At 40.8% G+C, this 18599-nt stretch overlaps 1 protein-coding gene across 1 annotated transcript in view; it reads left to right on the top strand.

Moving 5' to 3' along the window:
- Nucleotides 1–18599, top strand: part of DHRSX (dehydrogenase/reductase X-linked) — a 171214-nt gene that overhangs the window by 31076 nt on the left and 121539 nt on the right. The window contains exon 2 of the mRNA XM_075427790.1: nucleotides 6633–6740. Coding sequence (XP_075283905.1) covers nucleotides 6633–6740 — 108 coding nt within the window. The remainder of the gene's footprint in view (nucleotides 1–6632; nucleotides 6741–18599) is intronic.

Below are 18599 nucleotides of genomic sequence, written 5' to 3'. Positions count from 1 at the left end.
TCCAGCTGTGCTTGGAAACAGATGCTCTCCCTGGGCAAATAGGTCACGCTTACACAATGCATCCATGGGTTCGAGGTACATCGGACCTGTTGGTCGTGTGCCAGCGGGTCTGCATGTGCACAAGACAGTTGTTCGTGAGAGGAAGGTCTGATGGCTTGCAGCGTCTGAAACCAGCAGGATACCTTTTCGCAGAAGGACTCGTCAGGCTGGTTGCCACCTACCTGGTTTCCAACCTCAGAAGCCTTCAATCTTGATTGCATATTGATGTTCCTTAGGAAAGTGATAGGAAGCAGCAGAGGCAGAAAAGATTTTGGTGTGCAAATTTGGGAAGACCATTTGCATTTGAAAGATCATCTGCACAGGCTTAGGACAGGCTTAGGACCTGCAACTTTTCTGCTGGTGAAAGCTAGTGTCCTACAAGAAAAAAAAAGGAGATTGTCTGGTTTATTCCTCTGAACTTGAGTACCTGAAGTTGTCCTCTGTTAGGGTAGTCCTGGAATGACTTTTTGAGCCTGGACCCCATTTACTCGATTTCTGCCAAGGCAGAAGTTTGCAGAGAAGTGACTGTAAGGCTCCAACAAAAGGCTATTGCTGAAAGCTGCCTGGATTCCTCAGCGGTCTACTGATTGCCTCTTGGAGTAGCGAAGGAATGATTTTTCTGCATCTGCCTTAAAAGGGAGCTTAATGGCTATAATCTCAGCACTGCCACAGTGTAAATCGGGGGAGAAGAGTCAGAGTATTTTGGGATAGGAAAAACTGCTCAGTAATTCGGTAGTAGAATGAGTTACATAAATTCTTTAGACAACTAGAAAAACCCGATTGTGCCGTGTCCTGTGGCATTAGATGAGGACTGACAATTACTGTTTGCCCTCTTTTTCTCACTCACTCGGTGTTGCTATACAGGAACAGCGCCAAACTTGGCACTTGTTGTTCTGTCATCAAACTAAGTATTCATTGTGGCTTCTTTTCTTTTTTTCCTTCCTTTCTTTTTTTTTTCCCCCATCTGTGGTTCTGCCAGTTACCTTCAGGCATAATATTTGCATGAAAATTATTCAGTTACAGGAGGAAGGAAAACAATAGCTGTTAGGATTTGTCTGCGGGGGTCCCTTCTGTGCAAAAGGCGCCGAAGTCCCTGTGCCGAGTGCCCGGTTCAGGAGGGACAGGCGGGTCACGGCATGGTGCCTCTCGGGTGGCCCCTCTGACCAGCTCTTCAGGTGCCTTCAGCGCTGCTCGTCTTTCTTGCCTGATAAGGGCTGGAGACTGATTCAGACGATCTAAATTCTGCCTTTGGCCTTCCATGTCTTAAAAAGACGGTTTAATGAAGAGATTAATATAAAGATATAGTATTTTAATGTCCACATGACTTGGAATGTTCCATGGTGCAACTGCTGGATTAATAGGGTAGGGGATGGAGCTTTGTAAAAATTTAATGCAATTTGCTTTTAATAAACTTTTAATACTTTTTTTTTCTTTTTTTTTTTTTTTCCTGAAACAGGCTGTGTTGTAAAGATTACAGAACACCAAAGTTAGCAGCTCTTAAGGGGAGCTCTTCTGAGTTTGCGTTGTCTATGTTCACATAGTACATTTCTGCATAAAAGACAGTTTAATACCTCTGTTTTGATTTGGCTACTTTAATTACCCCCATTCCGACCCCAGAGTTGAAATTTTGCAGGCAGGAACTCATCATTGATACGGAAGTGGTCACTGATACAAGTCTGCAGTCTGTTTTATTCCTGGGTGGCCTTGGCAGTTGCAGAGACGTCTTGACAGCCCTCTTTAGAAGTCCCTTGAAAATTAGTATTTTTAAGAATTCCAGAATTGCCTTAAATTCTTTGTAGTATCAACTGTGTGTGAAGATGTCTCTGTACATGGAGGTTATTTTAAATTAAGGAGAAGTGTGTTTAAAATGACAATAATGATTTTAAAATAGCTTCATATCTGGACGTATTTATTACAGAAGAAATCTGCCTTATTTTTCTGCTTTAGCTTAATTGACTTGCAAGGTAGGCAGGTTTATTTCTTCCAAACACGTTGGGAGGCAGGCAGAACCTGCAGCCTGGGAGAAGCCCCTCTGGGACTTTGGCTTGATAAAGCAGTACTTAAGGACTGCAGCCTGGTTTCTTCGAACACAAAGGGAAATTAACAGCTAGTGCTTGGTCAGGGGATTTCATTAGCACCAGAGCTGTACAGTTCTCAAGTCCCACAGTGAGATTACTGGCATTACACCTCTGTAATTGAGATCGGTATCTACCTGCTTACCAGGAGCAGAGGCAGAACTGGGATGTTTTAAATGAGGTGCAAGAAGCGCCAGAGGGAACCTTCCTGGTGTGGCAAAGCCCGTGGGTCTCCACTGCCTCCTGCCTGGGAGGGTCCCGGCCTCCAGCCACACTCAGCTCAGCCTCTCGCACAAAATAAACCTGTATCTCCTGGAAAACCAGGCTGAGCCCAGTCTGATGTTGGGTTTCATCATGAAAGAGGTGTTTTCACGCTGAGAAGGTGGGTGTTTTGCAAACTCTACCGGACAGTGGAGTTCTAGTGGAAACAGGGCACCGATAACTGCCTTTCACTGTAGTTGCTGCTGGCTTACACACACAGCCTGGATTTCATCTTGACCACTTTTATTGATGGAAGAACTAACAGTATCCCGTTTTCATGGAGATTTGTTTTACATTAAGGTATCAGTCTTGATGGAAACAGGACACCTTTTCTGCAGATTAAAATTAATTTAAGATTAATAAAAATCAAAATTAAGGAGTAATTGAGGGGTTTTTTTTTTTATTCCCTTCCTGCTGTGTTTCAGTTTTTCTCTTTGTGTTTCCCGTTTTGGCTGAAGTGAGCTGGTATACTGAGTTGTGACATGCAATGCTGTGTCTATTCAAAAACTTGCTCTGTGGAAGCTGTATACTGTACCTGTTGTCAATAAAACAAATACTGGCCATTTGTCCATGTGTCTGCAGCCCTCATTTCTCCCTCCCCGGGTGCTTTCTTAGGTCCTTGGAGCTGGCTGCTACAAACAGGTCTGTTTTAAAGCTCTCCACTGAATGCACCTCTGTGGTGGAGACTGTCCGTCTGCCATGCTCTTCATTGCAGGTTGATAATGTACCTGACTTGCATGGCTGTTGGGACCAAAAATTGTCTCTTTCTTTGCAGCCCTCATGGACAGGATGGGACCAGGCGTTTTCTTTCGTTGTTCTCTGCTAAGCACCATTTCATTGCAGTGATACCTGCTGTCACTTTGCTCTTCTGACTTGCCATTTTTCCTTCATGTTATTGCCCCTTTCCCACTCCTGACTTCTTTTTCTCCTTTTCTTTCATTCATTTTCTTCTAAGTGAATTAATTTTGCACTAAGATGTCATATCTTATTCAATAAGTAGATATAGCAGTGCAGTAATGGAAATGAGTGACAGCACCTGTATGGAACATGCAAAATCCAAATGTTAGATTGGCAATGTGGTGAGTAGGGAGGAAGCAAAAGGAGGAGAAGGTACTTGGGCCCAAAGGAAGGCAATTTCTCTTGAGGAAATTCCTTTTGTTGGTGTTGGAGGATGTTTTTTCAGCTATAGTGAAATAAACAAAAATGGAAATGACTTAAATTTTGTTTTTTTCTCTGGATTCCACACCCAAATACACAGGTGAAATGAGATGAAAGATAAATGGGGAAGGAGAGCTCTGGGAAGGAAGCAAACCTCACATTTGTACAACTTGCTTTATCATGTGTCAGCAGAATTTTCATAGTAGTTTATGATTGGATTAACTAAATTTTGAAAAGAAAATAACTTAGTGGACTTCAGCTCACGTTTTTGCCTGTAGATGGCATTTTCTTTACAAGTATATATGCAGTTGCCACGTGCAAAATTCACACACGTGTCTATCGTGGCCAGAAATGGACTTTCCTGCTTTAACACCAGTGCTCCCTGTATGGATTTAAAGCTGTTTGACCCCTCAGCAGAGGCCTCAGAATGGCTCTTGCAGCATGGATTTCATTGAACAAAGAGGTATTTGCTTTGCAAGAGTTAATTTTTTCAGAGTGTTGAACTTTTTGAGTTAAAAAAAGCTCAAAAAGCCATTTGTTTCAGATTTGTCTGCCAGCTTGCAAAGAATATTGCCCTGTTCCTGATTGAGAGACCCGTCTGCTCTCAGCACGCTTTTAGTACAAAGCGATGGGTTCGCATTTTCGTGTGGTCCAAAATGTTGAACAGTGGGCACATAGTGATCCCTCCTTTTACGAATGCAAATCATTTAGGCAGTGATTTTTCAGTCCATGGCTGAAAGGACTTGAGGTTATATGTCCTTGCCAAATTCCAAGCATATCCGGTCACACTGAGGCACAAGGACTGTTCACATAGAGGTGACGACAACTTCTTTCACACTAAGAACATTTATTTTTCTTCCTCTTTAAAACCTTTAATTCCTGTTTGCATTTTCAAAAACAGCAAAAACATTTTTTTTCTTTCATTTTCTGCTTTACTGACAGAGAACACACCAGGAAAACGTGATCTCAAAAGGCCAAGTCTGGTAAAGCAATAAGCAATTTAAAAAAATTACTCAGAGTAGACCATTTATCCAAGTATTTAGTGTCAGGTCTAGCTTTGATCTCGAGGCGTAACTATTGAAAAAAAAATGTGGACATTACTCAGAGTTTGTTATTGGTGGAATATTTTTGGTGGAAATTGCAGAACTACTTATAACTAAACTGCAGCCCTTTAGGAAAGCTGTTGGCAAAGTTTTGTGTAGCTCAATATTAGGACACCTACATGCATGGATATTGCTGTAAAAGGAATGAACTTTCAAATACCTGCAAACAATTCCCACTGTCCGTTGATGGGAAGAATCACGTTGTTACCTGAAGATGACAGAAATTAATGTTTAATCGTGCTGGAAAGAACTATGTATTTCAGGAGAGGTGAAATCTAGGTCCTTTCTGAAGTTGCTGTGAAGAAAGCAGCTTGTATCAGCACCAGTTCTGTGTTTTATAACCATATAAAGTATGAGTTTGCATAGTACAAGAAAGCAATCCCCTAAAAACCAAGAAATCAAAATAGAAAGTCCTTTGATAGATGAAAGTCATGATCTTTTTAACATTTGTTATATATAGCATTGCCTACGGACACTGCACCACGTCAAAATGAAATCTTCAGCGCCTTTTTCCCTGTACAAACACCTAGCAGCTTCTTCTAAAAAGCAAACAGAAATTCACCTCGGTTGCCTGAGGGCCACACGGTGTTTCACACGACAGATTCGCCACCTCATCAGAGAATCATATTTGATATTTGACCTAATTCATGCCTCCCTCAAGCAGTTAAATTAAAACGCCTTTGCTTTCCTTCGGCGGGAGGGCTCCCTCCGCCTTGGAAGGGTGGGTCAGGCAATCAGCGGCCAGCGCGCGAGCTTGCAGTCGGGGTGGCGGCCGCCCCGCCGGGGCCATCCCAGCCCCTTTTCGTCTGGCTGGGCGGTCGGAGGGCTGCCGGGGACGCAGGAGGCACGGGCTGCAGGGCTGTGGAGCCTGGAGCAGCGGGGCCTGGGGAGCACGCGCTCGCTGCCGGGCTGCGCTGCCCGGGGTTGGGAAGCGCGCGTTGGGCTGGAGCGACGCAGGGCTGGTGGCGGCACTGGGGACACTGGCTTCTGCGGGAGAGGGCTGGTGGGGTGGGAAAAGTAGGCGGGGTTCTTCCTGCAAAGAATTGCCCCCTCCTTCCTTTGGGGCCAGCACCCTGTCATTTTCAACAAGGGAGTGCTCAGTTATGCCGGGAAATTAGGCCAACCCGCTCCTGCCCTTTGGATGCGCCGTCCTTTGAGCTGCTTGCTGTTTCCCCCGTGTTTCTGGCAGAGGCCTGTCCCTTGCCATTCTAGAAGTCTGCAGGATATTGTGCTTATTTCAGCCTGAAGAAGAGAAGGCTGCGAGGGGACCTAATATATACTTACAAATATCTGAAGGGTGGGTGTCAGGAGAATGGGGCCAGACTCTTTTCACTGGTGCCCAGCGACAGGACAAGGGGCAACGGGCACAAACTGAGGCACAGGAAGTTCCGTCTGAACATGAGGAAGAACTTCTTCCCTCTGAGGGTGACGGAGCACTGGAACAGGCTGCCCAGGGAGGTTGTGGAGTCTCCTTCTGTGGAGATTTTCAAGACCCGCCTGGACAAGGTCCTGTGCAGCCTGCTGTAGGTGACCCTGCTTTGGCAGGGTGGTTGGACTAGATGACCCACAGAGGTCCCTTCCAACCCCTACCATTCTGTGATTCTGTGATTCTGTGCTGCCAATTGAATTTTTCTCCCAGTATGCATGAGTGAACCACCCCTGAGCTGACTTGTAACAGCTGTCACCTTGCTCTGTAACAAAGTTAAGGTGAGAATATGAGAGGGCAGATTACTGCAGGATGGCAAAATGCATGTGAATAGAAATGAGAAACTTTCTGAACTGGGTGTTTGTCTTTTGTGTTGTCAACTTCAGTCTAGTGCAGTGAATAATGGCGAAGGCTCTGGAGTTGTTATTTCCATGTATAGTTTGCTTCTGAGATTGTTTACTGGCCCGTCTTGAGTGGTCTTTTAAGAGTACGCCTCTTTAAAATAAATCTTAACTTAATCATGTTACTAATGTGAACTAACCTTGCACTATTTCTTTTTTCTTCATATAGTTTTCCCTACACAAAATGGAAAGGTTGCTATAGTGACTGGAGGTGCTAAAGGAATTGGTTACCAAACTGTGAAGCATTTGGCACGACTTGGCATGCACGTTATAATAGGTAAAGTCATTATTTTTTAATATTAATATATTTTTGTTTCAGGAAGGTTTTTTTTTTCTTTTAGGAAGCATTTTGTTTCCAGCATAAGTGAAGATATGGCAGGGGAGATATGGTAGGCAAGAGGTTTGCTAGCATTTAGCATGAATAAAGGTTTGATTTATCTTTTGCTTTTCAAGATCTTAAAGAGAAGTAGATGGGATTTTTTTATGCAAAACTTGGAGGAGCTGGACTACTTTATGTAAGAAGTAAACAATAAGGTAACGAAAAAGACTTAAAAATATGCATATTACAAAATTATTTCATTATCTTGTGATTGAGGATGGACTATGCTTAAATGTTAGGGTGAACGTGTTCATTAAGAAGAAAACTAATGAAAGCGGTGAAGGAATATTCCAGTGTGTAGTGGGGGATGATCTGTGTTATAAGGGCAGAGGAAGCCTTATAACTTCATCCATGTAAAAACTGCACATTTGCTTCTCAGTTTGTCACTGTGGGTGGCCTTTGTAGGCCAGGCAAGGGAATAAATACCCTGAGAGGTTCATTCGTGTCAGTCTGAGGTGAGCTGGACAACTCACCTGCTGGAAGTGCCTGTTTATCTGCATCAAGAGTAAGGGGTTTATAGGGTGACTATGTTCGACTGAGACATCTGAAGCTGGGATGGGTGAATTCCTGTAGGAACTCCAAAAATGTCCTGAACACACAATTTCTTCTCTCTGCTACAAACAATATTAGTGAGACTTTTTCCTATTTTTTTTAAAACTTTCTGTACTATACATATATGCACTAATACAGCTACTAAATGAGCAACATCATGAATACTCAGATGTTTAAAATGCTACATTTTTCTCCCTTCATGTTTCTTTAACTAGATTTTTGTCTAAAACACTGTAACTTTTACACCATAAGGTCACTGAAGGTTGATGTTTCATAATACACTAGGAAGATGGCAATGCCATTTTATTTAGCCTTTATACAGAATGTGCACTCTCTAAGGTTTTGTATACACATTGTTTGAAAAAAAAACCCAAAACACCAAACAATAAACAAGAGCATAGTAACCATATATTTTTAGTCTAGTGCAGTCAGTAACACTAATGGAGTTGCCCTGAAATCGTACAGTTATAACGCGGAATACCACTTACTCATACATGTTTTAATAGATGTGTCAAACCCGAGCATCTGCAAAAATGCAAACAGATGCTGCTATACGTAGCTAGGTGCTAGATGTAGCTAATGATGCCAGCATTAATATTTCACTAAAGTCTCTTTTCATGTTTAAGGTAGACTGCAAAAATGTTCTCAGTGGGAAAACAAAAAGGCCAATTTTCTTCTCTTTGCCAATTCTCTTCTCATGGAAGCACAGAACATTACGACTTTTTTGAAGACTTTTTTAATATGATTTGATGTTTAGGGTATTCCATGTAACAAAATTCAACGTGAGATCTTTGGGAAAGGGAAGGCAACGTTTAATTAGAGAATCTCTAAATACGATGGGTTGTTTTCAACTCCCAATCACCCCCTCATAGATCTCATTCACTCACTCTCACAGCCATACTCTCACAAGCTCCAAGACGTGTGTGCTCATGTGGTCTGGTGAGCATCACTTGTGTGCAGCGTGGAAAAAGGTACGACAGCTGCTGAGAACTTATCCTGTCTCTGTGGTTCTTCTTGATCAGAAATGGCAGGCTAGTTTATGAGCAGATCGTTTATACCCTTTAGGATTCATCAGCTGTTAGTGCATTTTTCCTTGTCTGGAGTATATAGACTGTGTCTATAACCTATTTTCTGGGTGGGCTACCAGGGAAGGTAATGGTGTGGGTGATATGCCACGACCTGGATGTTATCCTCCTGATGTCAGAGTTCATGGTCATCTGCTGGCAAGTCCTCTGTGCTGTGGCCTTGACATTAACAACACGGGAACCACGTCCTGGAAACGTGTCCTTTACTTTCAGTAAGGGGTGTTCTTTTAACCCTTTGGTCTGGTGTTTCTACTGGTGCTTACAGACACACACGTTTCCATTCACTCTTCATTTGTACCAACCTTAATATTGGCATTATGAATCTCTACGAATGTAAATTAATGAAATTAATTATAGGAAGCATTTGATGAGTAAGATTTTTGACTGATTCAATTCTTTCAGGCAAACTCTGACCTAAACACTGAGCCTGGTGAGTCACAGCCATCTTCTTTGCCTGGGAAATTCTTCAGAGCGAAGAAGCCCTGTCAGTAGGATGGATACTCTCAGGCTTTGTTCCAGCTGCCAGATTAAAACAGTCTCAAAAGCACATTAAATGCAATGACCTTCCATCCTTGTTGCTAACTGTTGGCCCCAGGTGTCCAGAGTAAGTTTAAAATACCTGCTGGCACGTTGGCATGCGTTAGCACATTCAGCTTCAGGCCGTGCAAGCAAAGACTTAAGCCTCAAATAAGACAGCAAGTGTGCTCAGGCTTTCTACTCTAGAAATGTTTTCACCCTGTTTGTGTATAGGCGTGAACTTAAGTGAAAAAAGTGTCAGTTAGGTGAGTTTGGGCTTGTAAGGGAGACTCATGTAGCTCACAGTCAATCCTGTCCATTCACTGAATGCTTCTTTCCCATTACAGGAACTAAGTAATGGGAATATTTAGCAATACAGAATGACATCCCTGCAGTGGGCAAATGAGTCAAACCTGAATGTCTAATGTGAAGATGATTCACTGTTTGTGATAGATGTGATTTTGACTCCATTTGACATTTTAGAGGAGTAAATGTTTGAAGTAACTTACGTTTAAATCCAGTCTACCAGTGGAATGCAGAAAGCAAATAAGCAGAAGGCATCTTACCTTGTGGAACATGAATAGTCACCGCATGACAAGTCAACGTGCTCACTGAGAGCATTTTCAGCGAGTGGTTGGGCAGTGCTTTCACAGCTTCTTCCTTTCCAGTCCCAGCACTAGTGCACGAGACTTCTTTCTCTCATCAATGGTCTCCCTCTGTGGATGCCACTCGCCCTGCCGTCAGCCTCTCGCTGCGGAAAAGATAGGCCTGAATGCTGAAATCATGGAATTCATTTTCTGCGGGTTTGTTTGACAGATTTCATTGAAACTTTTTTGCCAGACTGTGATAGCATTACTCACAGTCAGCAGGGCTTTTACTTCAGGAAAATCTCATGACAGACAGTGGACTCCTGGTAGGGAAAGCTACTGCCAGTGCTGAGTCTTCAGAGTCAAGACACACTGGGAGCTCCTGCTTCCTCTTACGCTACTTAGTACTTAATAAATAAGCTTGCAGTTTCATTTTCAGAGAGAGAAGGTAAATGACACACCGGTTTTGGTGCCTACTGACCAGTGACTGATACTGAAGATGGTGTTTTGTGTGCACTTACAGATAGATATGCTTTTAACAATAAGGACATTGAAAATCAAGACATCCCTGTGATTTTTATGACCCATCAGCCATAAAACCCAGTAGGTTCAGCTCTGGTTCACAGTGTTGGCCACAGTTTTGTGAGTCTCAGTTTAGACTGATTTGATGCAGAAATACTTCATATTCCCTCCATCCTTCATCACTGGGGTTTAATTTTAAGAGGATTCTATGTGTGCGTGTTAAAATTGTTGAGTTTAAAAAAGAAAGCTTCAGTTTGATTTTTCTTTTTTTTCTCAGTACAGTAATAAAAGAATGCTGGAAAAAAATGTGGTAATATCTAATATGGAAGCTTTGATAATCCTGTCTGTTAATGGTGAATTAAAACAAAAACATTTCCAGCTTGACAATGTTACACATATGCTGCTTGCTATAAAACACCAGGTTCGGGGCAGTGTAATCAATCTTTAGTGTCAGAGTGTATCAATGTCACAATTTTCTAAGACAGGCTGGCTTTCTGAAGGAAACAGTCTCATTATATTTATTGATATGTATATATATATTTGAGTGACTTATTTGAGCCATGCAATTTTGACCTAAACAAATGTAGTTCCATCACCAGACCCAGCACTTCTTTGTGACCTCTGTGAGCCCTGCGGAAAACAAAGCAAGATATATTTCTGTCATCTCTTTCGTTCACATTAGTTTCCAATTTTCAAGCTGGACTCTCTGCACTATAAATCAAAGAATTCTTATATTGTATAATACTACAAAGTGACTTTAGAAGGATAATTAAGCCCTATCAAGATGGTGCAATTGTTCATTTTCAAAGACAGTTTGATTTACTTTTAATTACTGACAATTTGTATGGGATACTTTAGTTGTCTTTTCTCACTATACATAGATGTGTGAGATGCTTGAGTTATAATTTTTTCTAGAAAAGTATTTATCTTCCTAATTTTACCCAGGTTTTGTTAGGCCTGAATGAGTTTTAGAGTTAGGAATTGTTAATATGTTACCAGCCTCTTAAAAATGGGTGATGGCTTCCTTTTTCTGGTCTGAACCCTAATAAAATGCATGCAGATTGCCTTGTAATTGTCATTCAGTTCAGTTTTTAACATATCAGTACACTGTAATCAGGGTTATGAAAAACTCTGCTTACAGTCCTGTCTGTTATTTATACACTGTGCACGTGCACAGAGCCACATACAGCCCCACACAGCCTTCCAAATCCATAAGAATTTTTTTCAAACACTTTAGTCTCTAATTTCTGTTTGAAGGCTTTCACTGTCCTAGCTTTGAAAAAACTTTTTCCTTGTTAAGGAACGTCTTTGTTTATGTTTGTTAATTTTGAACATTTCATCTGTAAAATTTATGGGTGTTTTTGATAATTGGCAGTGGTTTAAGACCACTTATTTATGAACAAACTCATGACAGCATTTCTTGGGACTGTTTCATTAAAATAGTGACAAACATCTGAACGGACACTTAGAGCACAAAAATTCTCTTTTGGGTAGTAATCTCAAGTAGAACTACAACTCGATGAACTGTGCAGGTGTATTGCATAGTAAAATACTCTGATTAATTCAGCTCAAGCATCGTGCGGTTGAGAGAGATTTGGATTGGTATGGTTTGTGTGGATTTCTAAATCTTAAAGCAAAATTCCTTAAGGCTCTTAATGACACTACACAGCCCAAAGGAGAAGTACAAATGTCATTACATTCATACAATAACATTGCATGTTATGACAGAACATAGACATAGATGTTTATTTTCTTAGTAGAGAGAGTGTTACCACTAGAGTTCAACAAGAACAGGTGTTAGAACCCATGCGTTCAACGTATAATTTTAGAGGAGGAGCAAATAGTGAAGCAACAAGTCTTTCAAATTGTGTTAAATTATTCAGGGTAATAAAGAGCAGGAAGATGTGTGAAGAATTGCAGGAAGACCATAAGAAGATGGGTGTTAAAAGGCATGTGCAATTTGGTGTAGATGAGTATGGAGTGGTGGACATAGGGAAGAATCTTCCCTGCAGAAATAGAAACCATGGGTCCTGTGTTGACTGTCGTCACTTTGGAGGAAGAGCTTGGGGCTGCACTAGATCATTCTATGAAAATTCAGTGCTCAATAGCTTGCAAAAAGAAAAACAAATATTATAAATTGTTAGAAAAGGAACAAACAAAACAGACAGTGTGAGTTTGTCACTGTATAAATTCTTTGTGTGCCAGCACCTTTTGTGCTGTGTTAAGTTCTGGTCTGCCTATTTCAAGATGGATAGCGTAAAAGTGGAAATGGTTTAGAGGAAGACAAGCTTATCAAGGGTCTGGAGAAGCATCTTTATGAGGAAGAAATAAATGGGCTTGGAGTCTTCAATCTGAAAATGTGTTCTGTGACAGGGAACCACTATTCACTCTCTTCTAAAAGCAGTACATAAAATGAGCAGCTAGAAAGATGCAGTGCTTATGAATAGTATGGAGATTATTACAAACTCAGTCTAAATACAGTACCACCCATCAGAAAATAAATTAAAACAGTCTAAACCAGGCCACTGTGATTAAAAACAAAATCCCGTAACAGCATAAAATATTTCTGGACTAGTATCTTCTGCATAGGGCATTAAATCATCCTTAGTGTAGGAGAAGTGTAAGGTGGGCAAATGTGACTATTGGGCAGTTTTAGGAAGGACATTGTGCATAGTCCAGTGAGTGTGATTTTTATGCTGAAAACAATGATGTCAGGCGTTGTAAAAAATACAGAGTTAACTATGTGATGACAAATTTTTGAAGAGTTTAATTTATTCATTAAGCATTTATTAAATGCTTTAAAGAATTCAACAACCGTGTGAATTAATTTAATCTTGATTTTCAAAAGCTTTTGGCAAGGTTCATTCCAAAAGATTTTAAAGTGGCTAGCTTGTCTTGAGATAAGAGACAAATCTCTTGTAGATTAGTAACTGATAAGAAGACAGAAAACAGCATTGAGGAATTGTTTGTCAGCTTTGGAATGGAGCAAAGGGACTCTTGATCCCACATGTTCAGTACATTTATAAAACACAGATACAGAAAAAGGGTGAACAGTGAGATGATGCATTTTGCACAAATGTGTTTAGGATACCCAAATTAATTTGACTATTGACAATTAAGGGATGTGAGCATCTGACATTACAAGGAAAGGCTGAGAGAACTGTGACTGTTCAGCCTGGAGAGGAAAAGGCTCAGGGGGACCTTTCCCATCTGTGTGAACACCTGATGGGGACAGTAAAGAAGATGTAGCCAGGGTCTGCTTTGGTGCCTGTAACAGGACAAGAGGCAATGGGCACAAACGAAGAAGCAGAAGATTCCATTTAAGTGCAAGAAAACACTTTTTCTACATCGAGGGTGATCAAACAGGCTGGCTGGGGAGGTTGTGGGGTCTCGATGCTTGGAGATACTCAAAACACGACCAGACATGGTCCTGGTCAACCAGCTGTAGCAAAGGGTGGGACTGGTGGGTCTCCAGAAGTGCCGTCCAGCCTCAGCCATTCTGGGATCTTGTAAAATCTAAAGTACCATGAAGAACAGGGAGGAATCTCACAATATTGAATGACTGGGTTATGAAGGGATGGGTAAATACTTAATATCAGTAAATGCAAATACTGCATACGAGGAAAAAGCTCACATCTATATATTTACAAGAATAGGATCTAAATTAACTACTAGCACTCAAAATAGAAAAAAGTGTTATTTACTGTTGAAAGCTCTCTGCAGAACATCTTCAGTATTCAGTGCCAGTCAAAAAGGCAAGCAAAATCTCGTTACTTAGCAGGAAAGAAGATGAAAACAGCAAAGGAAGCGTCCCCCCTCTTTCTTTGTAGAAATCGTTCGTTGATCCTGTTGTGAATACTCAGAAGGAGTCTGGTAAAGCTGGAGAAAACGAGAGAGGGATGGTGAGGAGGGTGGGATGTCTCTGTGCTTATAAACAAAGCTTCTTCTGCTTGCAAACAGATGACTGGGGTGTGATGTCATGCAGTTATGAATGGTATAGAGAAAGTGAATGAGAAGTGGTTATTCTCTGTCTTATTGTACACAAAGTAAAGAACATCCAGCGAAACAAAAAAACCCACCACTGGAGCAAAACCTTTTTAATGTAATGAAGTGTGTCACTAAATCACAGAGCTTGTCGTCCCAGAACCCTTTCGCAGCCAGACGCTTGAATGAATTGAAAGCGCAATTAGATGAAGTGGTTGGAGGTAGGTTAATTGAGAGGCTAGGTGTGGCCTTTGATTCAGGAAATCTCCGAAACCTCTTACTGCTGGGAGGGTGTATCAGAAAACATCACTCCTAAACTAAATGCTGTCACTTATACTTTTTACTTAAGCACCTGCTGCGGCTTATTTTTTGAAACGGTGCACTTGGCTGAATATGTCTTTGGTTTGGTAGACAGGGTCATTCTTAACTTCTCATTGGAACAGCTGGGTTGCTGAAACCTAGGGGAAGAATGGAGATTTCTTTTCTCTCTGCAAACTGACATCCTCCTCTTTACTCCATTTTTTTTCTTTTCTCAAAGGAACTCTTAGAATCATATTTTTGCCTTTCATGTCAAAAAGGCATGTTTGTAATTGTGGCTGCTGTGTGATGAACTGGAGGACAAAGGACATGTGGTACCTGTAGACATAAGGAAGCTTTCTATCACTTTCTGAATGTTTTTTTAATACCAATTTACATCCTTATATCTGGCTTTACTGAATAACAAATTAATGACTTGGAAGTTTTATGGGTGAAACTCAAGACCTATGTTCCTTTTTCCTAAACAAGATTTATTGGTTTTTATGGAATATGTTATCAATTTCTTTAAAAAACACTCATATTGTACTTAGTTCAAATTCCTCATCCTCAGAGCTTTTTGGGGGGCAGTCATTCCTCTGTCTTTGGCACGTGCTATTTGTTGTGCAGTTCCATGCATGCTCACAAAATCATAATCCTCGTCACACCAGCTGATAGGACTTTGTTTTTCTCTTGAGGCTCTGGGTGCCCTTGCAAGCTTTGTCTTCAGGCCAGCACTCCAGTTACATCAGTTCCCTTTTAACCATAATGAGGATTATTCTACTCAGAGGAAGCACCTTAATTCAAATTTCCAGTTGGAATCTTTTTTATATTCTGTTGCACAATGACACCTAATCCTCAACCTCTGCAAACTCCTTAATCAGACGGTATATGTGTATACAGAATTTATTACCATGCCACCAAGCTCCTCCTGGTAATGCACATATGCATCAGAGCTTATGGGCACCACTTCTAATCTTGGGTTACTTGAAGTGATCAGAGGGGAGTGGGGAGGGCCGTGGGGCAGGCAGAGAACCCTGGAAAGCTGTTCATCATTTCAGGGATTAATTGATGTGTAATTACATCTAAATGAGACAAGGGATGAGCATTTGTCTCAGGTAGATAGGTTGCCCAGGCACCAGTGAATGAGGCGGTCGCAGCTACCAGAGGCTGGGGTACGTGGGGTGGACTGGGAGGCGATATGCCAGCATAGCTGCCCTGCCACTGGGCACCTCACCCTGGCCTCCCCTTCCCTCTCGTCCCTTCCTGGGGTTTGCCGCAGCAAATGCCCTGCAGTGTGTTCCCTTGAAATGTCAAGATTGCAAGTTCCTATTTTTACAAAACACCAAAAGGAAAATATCTTGCTTTTTTATTAGGATCAATTTTGTACATAAATTATGAGCAGGAGTAGCAATTATTCTTTTGGAGAGATTTTCTCATTCAAAGACATTAAAAATATTGTACAAAGAATACAGCTAGACGTATCAAGTCCCCTTAACTAGCAATAGTGTATTTCCCAGCTGTGCTGGGTTCCTTTGGACTGTGCTTTTGCCGTCCTTATTCAGGCTGAGCAATCCTCTGTGATAATGCTATTGAAATCCCTGAAATAACTTTCAGGTTTAGGATGAACTGAAGTGATTAAGATGACAGAGCCTGACCTTTAGGGCAAGATCCAAAGCCTATTGCTGCTGATAAGAATTTTTCTATGTACTTCTGTGGTGGCTTTAGATCAACGTGCTTTCACTTGTGGCATTAGTGTAGATGGATGTTGAAGAGGAGAGTCAATTTTTTTTGACTAAAAGTTGTATTTAAATCTGTTTTCCATCTTTCTTTTTCAACATTAGCTTCAGTATTTTACTAAGAATTCTAATTTTTCATGCCATTAAAATGACATCTTATTTTATACAGGTGCATCCATTCAGACTTGAATTTATTTTTGTGTTACTAGTTTTATTTTCAGAACTGATTGTAGTTAGCATTGTTATTGAATCATTCTCACCTGAATTTTTCACTATTCTGTGGGGACTAAGCAGAAGAAAAACATCAGATAGGGCACCGAACAGCTTGCATAAACAGTTTTTGAGACAACTAGATCTATTTTGAGTTCTCAAGAGACACCTTAAATTAGCATGAAAAGCAAGATTATTATGGTTTGGGGTACTTTGATGATCTAAGCTCTCAAGATGTTGAATCCCTTTTTCTCAAAGCTTTTGTTCACATTCCCTCACTGTAGAAAAAACATGGTCTGTCTTCCTTTTCTTACCCTGCCCTCCAAACCACTTGAATCCAGAGTAAGCAGATCTTACACTACAGATGACACAGCACTTAAATGGATGAATTCTGGCATGGGTAAATTCTGGCATGTTGCAAGTATGAAAATTATGGTGAATCATTGGCAAATAGTCCAGCCAGAGGATTCTCCTGTGTATCACAAAGATTTTAAAGAATCACTACAATTATACTACTGAGGATCTAAGCCAGCTGATAGTAGTAAGGATTTGACCCTCGCATAGTACACTGTCCACCTCCTTAGAGCGCTGCACTCCTGTTCAGTGTGCTTGAAGGCTGTGCCCTTTAGTGATCCATCTTCATCAAGAAGATACAAATTATTTTTGTTTCTTTCCCAACCTAAAGCTGGCCATGCTAACTCGGTGACTTAAAATTTTTTTTTTTAATTTTGAAGAATTAATGTAGCACTTCAGAGGAGGTTGTTCTTTTACATGCTTACCAGTCTACCACTTTGCGTAGAGGATCCCAGAAGGATGTACTAGGGGAGGAGCAGTACAACAGCGCAGTGCCTCTTTCCTCTCCCACCCATCCTTGGCAAGGGGATGCTGATCTCCTTCAGCTAACTCAGAAGCGTAGATTACTCTCCCAGTCTTATGGTGTCTTTCTGTTATATGTGTCTGTTACCCAGGACAGTGTCTTTGAACTTTTTGGTAAGGATTTTGGTCATTTGTTCAGTGTCTTTATACTTTCTTGCAGGATTGTCTTTGAAAGAAGTATTTCAAAAGCCTCTATTACAGTAGCAGCTTTCACTGAGGCTATTTCAGTTTTGAGATACTCCAGCCTCCAGAATCTGGTTTTTCAAATTCTTTGTTGAATCAGGCTGGAAACAGACATTTGAAGTGACTGTTTAGCAAAATAATTATTTTTTCCCAGAGGTCTAGAGTGAAAAATATGCAAATATGAATAAAATGAGCTCATTTGGAAGGCACTGAGCTTTAATGAAAAACCATTTATATAACAGCAAAATAAAGCAAATTAAGATTTGTTGTGAACACAAGCTCTTTTAAAAGAACAAATTAAGTGAACATACTGAGAGTTAAATCAAGACATTGGAGGCTTTAGTAAGCCTGTTCTCTGCGTGAGGAGTGCTGAATGAAAGAGGAATCAAATGAGACCTTCACAGAATTGGCACCAAAGTATTTTTGTTTCTACCCTGACTCTATCCAGCGTAATAACACACTGAGTTTGAAATCTTACTGTAGTACATCACTTGAAGTGAAACAGTGAGGAAAATTGTTCCCTTGTCCATAACCTCTGTGCACAGAATTCCCCAGAAATGGCAGTTTCACTGGAGGGTTTGTTTGTTGATGCTGCATCTATATCTGGAAATTAGCATCGTGCTGAATGTTTCTGTTTTGTACAAGGCTGGATGATTTTAAAGGGAAAAAAATCAACAGCAGGAAGAAAATATTGCAAATGTCTGATTTGGTGTTGTGTTTTGTTTTGTTTTCTTCCTTTCTTGGTCAGACTGAGCAATATGATTCTATAGTTAATGGAATGTATAGAGAAGAGTTATAGACCAATGTGCCTCTAGGTTTTATGTGGGAATTGTTTTCTCTCCAGTATCTGGAATGCTAAATGTCTTTTTTTGGGCTACGTTTATGTAAATATCGAGTCTTCTTGCATATCATGAAAACAAAGATGTGTTGCAAATTGTTGTTTTTTACTGAAGAAACACAACAAAAATTCCATCCTCAAAAGAACGCATTAGCCTAGCTTCTCAAAGTGGTCAGGTTGTCCCAAAGATATCAATTCAATGCTCTGAGCCTTCAGCTAGTGCAACCAATGGACAACACACAATCTATTTATCTCAGAGGGGTTAGTCCTACTTTTGGAACATATTCCCTGTGAAATCGAATTAATCCAACTTAATAGCACCATAAAGCATATTTTAACATCCTAAAGTAAATATGAGCATGTACCAACGA

Source organism: Opisthocomus hoazin, chromosome 1 (assembly GCF_030867145.1).
Source record: "Opisthocomus hoazin isolate bOpiHoa1 chromosome 1, bOpiHoa1.hap1, whole genome shotgun sequence".
NCBI lineage: Eukaryota > Metazoa > Chordata > Aves > Opisthocomiformes > Opisthocomidae > Opisthocomus > Opisthocomus hoazin.
The sequence above is the reverse complement of the archived record's forward strand: the minus strand, read 5'-3'. Positions and strand labels throughout refer to the sequence as shown.